Source organism: Opisthorchis viverrini (genome assembly GCF_000715545.1).
Source record: "Opisthorchis viverrini unplaced genomic scaffold opera_v5_231, whole genome shotgun sequence".
Lineage (NCBI taxonomy): Eukaryota > Metazoa > Platyhelminthes > Trematoda > Opisthorchiida > Opisthorchiidae > Opisthorchis > Opisthorchis viverrini.
Window position 1 is genome coordinate 154,440 of NW_008751889.1, and position 5,679 is coordinate 160,118.

The 5,679-nt window shown below is 46.0% G+C and overlaps 1 protein-coding gene across 1 annotated transcript in view; it reads right to left on the reverse strand.

Moving 5' to 3' along the window:
• Positions 1–721: 721 nt before the first annotated feature.
• The window catches only part of T265_08708 (hypothetical protein), a gene marked incomplete at both ends in the record, with an annotated part of 60,957 nt that continues 55,999 nt past the window's right edge, over positions 722–5,679 (reverse strand). Inside the window, 2 exons of the mRNA XM_009174588.1 lie at positions 722–2,027; positions 4,453–4,764. Coding sequence (XP_009172852.1) covers positions 1,156–2,027; positions 4,453–4,764 — 1,184 coding nt within the window. The remainder of the gene's footprint in view (positions 2,028–4,452; positions 4,765–5,679) is intronic.

Consider the following 5,679-nt stretch of genomic DNA (forward strand, 5'->3'; position numbering starts at 1 on the left):
ACGCGCGTGTTAATATACGTGCTGCTAGCCGGTGATGACCTTTGACCGCGATTAGTTGTTCGGTCGGTCAGTTCCATTGGTTCCTCTGTTATCCCGTGTTTGAATGTGATTGGATATCAACAGAACACAGCCGGATCCCAACCAAATCTCGTATTTATGATATTTTTCATTTATAACGATACACAAGATTGAATGTGATTGGTTGTCAACAGAACACAGCCGGACTCCAACCAAATCTCGTACTTATGATATTCTTCATTTATAACGATACACAAGATATCTAGGTGTAGTTCAGTAGGAAAAATTTGGCAGTGAATTGCGGAATGGCAGAATAGCCAAATAAGTACGCAAAACCAATGAATATAGGTTCCCCATCGAATCGGTCAAACGTGCACGCCACTGGACACCCGTACATAGCAGGAAGCGGAGCACAACACCCTGGTGGCCGTGTAAACACGAGGGGATAAGATCGCGAGTGAGGCCTGTCGCAAGCCATCAGGCGGCTCAAATATGATGGATAACCTAGTGGCATTCCATTCACCGTCATCTCTCCCTCTTCAACAAGTTTCGCCTACGCCAAATATCACTCGAAACAAGGGGGGCGGAACATGTTCACCGTGTCCAGAGCAGTTGGTTGTTGTCTCTTTAAGCCTACGCTAGAATGGCAAAATCTGGTTCACAATCGATGACACAATTGGACAGAAGACAGGTTTCAGCATCATGGCCTTCAATTGTCTATTTACAAATAAACAGTTCCTGAAACACACAAGGCAAAAAAGAATGCATGGCAATGCGGATGGACGATCTCAAACGACCGCCAGGAGTTTAAGGCAAAAATAATTGAATTTTCAATAAATCGACAAAACGTGGTCTGATGGAATAAAACTGGCTATACAAGGTGGACTATTCACCACAACACAATGTCACGCGGTCCGTACAACACAGCGTTTCGCGATAAAACCTCGATGAAAAAGGCAAGAAAATGCGGATGAATGTGGATAATGCCAAGATTTTTTTGGGAACCTAATTTAGAGGAACAACAGAACTTTCCGACAAAAACAATTCCACTGACTGGCGCTCAAAAAAGGTGGACAAATGTTGATTGGTTTACAGTTAAATGAAAGCAGAGCTTTAGGCATAAAGAATGGGGGGTTATCACACTTGACTACAAAGTCTCGGCTCTTGTGCCTCATCCGTAATCGTACCTCCGGGTAAGAGCATAGGGAATGGTTCTGTGCTAGATGATTGGAAGCTATTGTTTGCATCACCAATCATTTCTCCTGGACGAATAAATTGAGCTCCATGGTTCAGGGTACTACCAGCCAGATGTGACATGCCCATAGCTTGGTGAGATTCCATCGCAGTAGATACAGAAGTGGCTGATGGTCCCCCAGCAAACTTCTCGGTCAACCCGAGTACCGGTTGACGTTTCGCATAAAAGGAGTCATTCATACACCTGGGATTTGATTGGTTCGTTGGAACTTCAGTGGCTTCTGATCGATCCCCATTTGTCTGTCGATCCTTGCTCTGACTAGGATTTCGAATCAATACGCTTGAACGGAAAGTACTTGGGAAAGCGTTGTCATAAGTGCCGCTCCCGTCGGCTGATGTGGGCGACGGGACGACCGCACGGCCCGCCGACTTCTGTTCGCATTTGAAGTTATCAATACCACTGTCGTTGGAGGTGTTTTGAGATCCTGGCTCACTGGTGGAAGGTGATGTGCTTGCAATCATATCTACTTTGTCCTTGAAGGTGACTCGGGGTGCAAGTGAAGTGGACCCACTAATAGTTGAGTGGATCTGTTGTGACCTTGGGCTGGAAAGGCTTACTCTGGGTAGACCACCAGCTTCCGTTGCTGATAACACACGTGTTGAATCCTCATAAGGGGTGCTGGACTGGGGTATAATGGCGGCATTCGGACGACGATCTGACATGGCATCGGAGTATGTGTTTAGGCCGCTAAGAGGCAACTTAGGCATATTCATCATGTGATAAGGACCGAGCGGAGATCCATTCAGCCGTGCACCTGGAAGAAATAAAAAACGAAATGGCTGAAACAGAGCACAAGAACTTCGGTCTAGTCTAAATAATCTCAGTTTCAGAGTGTCCCGACTTAGAGCACTATCTTCTAAAATTTTCAGACTAATCTCCCTTTAGTTGCCACTGATAATGACTGATGCCATGCGTGGGTTCTCCAGATCGATATAAAAATAATAAATAACGCTTCAGCTGTAGAATCCTTTCGGTGCCTAGCTGCCACGCCACCCGAAGAAAGCTTCTATGAAACTGAAGGGTAATCAGGGAAGCCATGTGGTGATGGTATTACCAGGGACTTTCGTTATTTGCAACTGTGATTTCGTCCTGTCAGTAAACCCAATCTACGCTGAAAACCGAGAAGCATCCTTATTGGGAATCATTAGCGGTGCGCCTCTCACGAAACTCATAGAGTTTCAAACCCGCGAGCTTCCGTCCAGTGGTTGAACACAACCCAATGGACACGAGTGGCCACCAGGAGTGTGATTATCTCCTACTTAGTCAAAACACAGCGCCACTCATCTTTCAATCACAGAAACCTCGGGTGCGCACTTATTGGCTGGTTCCTCAGATTAGACATCTGGGATGGAATCTTCAGGACAAAATCTCAATTGAGACTCTTCCCTGACTGTTAGTTTCGGTCAAAAAGCTTTATATCTCCAAAGTTCATGATAGCCTTCCCATATTTCTACCTGAAACCAAAAGTATCCACACAGAGAGGGTCTTAGGTAGTGTCACTTTTTTACTGGCATGTAATCTGAGTTTTCGCAGCCAAGTTGGTCTAAGCAAAGTTCAGTTAATTCAGCAGGCAACTATCTCTTCATCACTTAGGTTCTACGGGGTGAACTTAATTTAATACGTACAAATCGGCTGATATTACTGAAGCCTTGTTAGTAGACCAACCTTATGAGTAGTGTGTTACGCCAGCCAACAAAATACGAGCCTTCTTTCAACCAGTCCGTGTTCACAAACCTGTTATCGGTAACCGTCCGGCTTGGACAATGTGACACGCTTTGAGAGCCCGAATAGACACTAGTGTCCGGCTGTCTGTAGGAAGCCCGAGCAATCTGTAGCGCAGTGACTCGGAGCAAAACAACGGGGTGTTGATAAACACAGGGTCAGTGACTTTCCCGGCTGAGATCCGTCATGTTGTAGCCTTGGTTTACCGCGCTGAAGATAGCTGACTTTGAAAATATCTGTAGTCAGATAGTCCGGAATACAATAGTTACCAGAGCTAGCAAGATACAATATCCGTTGCCATGTGGACGATCCATGTGTAAACTAGTCTGTTTATTAGACGACAGTTAAAAGGCGATAATTTGCCTTATAGACTACGAGTTATCGCCGCAGCTGGTCCTATCCAGGCGTAGAGATGCTCGACAGCCAGGCAAATCAACCTAAACAGTTTAGCAGGTAACGCGCCAAAATTTTCTGCTTCATACATTGGCTTACCATATAGCGGCAGAACAGGCTGGAGCTTGGGCGAACATGCCTCGAGACGTGCTTCGCTGCTTTAGTTAGGTGACCGATAATGCAACGGAAAGAAGGCATATGCAGTTTTGGAAGTTCATCTAGTCGACTGCAAACCGTTTAGTTGCAAAACGGTTGGTTGGCCCAAGAACATGGTTTAGAATTTTACACCAACCATCGGGGCCTTATGAGGTCATTATGATCTTGACATGCACCAATAGCTTACCTGATTGCTTCCATCCACCATTTTAGTTTTGCCTTTTTATGCTGTACATTCATTGTCCCTAGTACGTGGATGAGGATATCAGAAACTAAATCGTTGAGGAGATTTGGGGATAAGTGGCTCACAGGAAGAACAAAATTCACGAGGTTAGTGAAACCACCATCACGGAGCCATTGAGCACGTGCCTCCACTCGGCCAGCTGTAACATCATTTCTGTGGTTAGCTGCCACACCACCCGAAGGAAGCACGAGGGCTGAGACACTGCCAAAGTATCCAAGCAAAATTACCCTAGACAGGAGCAGTGGGAACGCAGTAGTTGCGTTTGAAACGCAAATCTTAACCGCTGAGCGTTGTACGTCTCTACTACTCAACATTTCATGGACCAGGAATATTCACAAGTATTCGAATATTGGTAGCCCGGGTGCACTGACTGGTAATCGATCATGTGGTTGTTGATCTGTTCGCTGATCTTGACAACTGACTTGCAGGCATTTCGTCATCATTTGAGGAGATACCTTCGGTGGGCTGATCAATTACCAATTTACAAGTGTATGCTCGTTAGTTGCTGCCCCCCCCCGCGACTAGTTGGTTACATTTCTCTGGACACGAGCAGCCCTCAGGCTTCAAATGCCCGATTGCTAGGCAGCCGATACATATCAAACTACTTTGGGTTACGTTTTAGTGGCAAAATAAAACACGGATATAGACGTTGTATGTCACCTACTGTTTAACTGAACGGTATTCGTTGAGCTTCCGTCCTCTTCGTCAGCTCCCATCGGCCCGACAGATGGGGGTGATGATAACAGGTTCATTGTCCCGGAGGAATGGATGCGATTCACCAGTGGCACATCGGTGAGTCTGGCAACCGCAGCGGTAGACGTAATTGGTGGTGGAGGTGCAGGCGGCGGTTGAGGCGATGGGGTTGCTGGCTGTAACAGACGTGTGACCAGGATACCATTCTCAGGTGGCACCAAAACACCATGGGCAACTCCACCACCTCCAAGGGCGGTTTGAAGACAAACGTAGTTGTTGCCACCTGGGAGAGAAGAATAGTGTATGCAAAATTGACTCTATCGAACAGCAGTGACATGAGCTGAAGCAGTAAAGAATTTTCCTGGTGTGGTTATTCGTGAGCACTTCGTTTTCATTTCACAATGCCGACGAGGTCGCTCAACGACATGCTTATTCTTGTACAGCAGCCAACTCAATGTTTTCGCACATCTACAAACTGGGCACTTGTGACTTCTGTTGTAGCCTCGTTGAGGAATTCGGTTATCAATTTGGCTGAGGCACATTACCTACTGAGTACTATTCCTGATATCGCAGACAATGCAGGCATGCTGTCGATAAGCTCTCCCTGGTTGATTCGCTATGCAAATGCGCAGGGAGTATCCGTCTGGTTGCAAGCGCAGCGGTTTGTACGATCTGTGTACAACACTCGGTTTTAAAAAATCAGAGGTATTCATCGTATGATGGATACTCTATCAGACCCAAATGAACACAGAATATCGGAAAGACCCAGAATTACTTAGGAACAATGAACTGTGGGCGCGAATTCAATCGTTCTGCCCTCAGAACGACGCAATGTTGAAGTAGGCATATCTCTTCGAAACTCAATCTTTGAGTGGAGCAGGCCTTGTCTGGCTTGATTTGATCTCATTTGTTACCTACGAAGCGTTTTGAGAGAGGTGTCGCGTCTGCATGGCTGCATCGCTCACTATTAAAGTAGTCTAGATTCATTTGTGATGCACTACTCATAAGGTTGCTGAAACTTCGTCGACAACCCACGACCGGTTTCGTTCGCCTTGGGGCTCATCAGGTAGGCGCAGTCCTCGAGTTTCTGTCAACCTTATGATTTAACTGGACCCAAATTGCTGTGTTTTCGAGAAATACACTCATTTGAAAATAAATTTGGTTTTCACGGGAGACTCAATTGAATCTCGCGTTTATG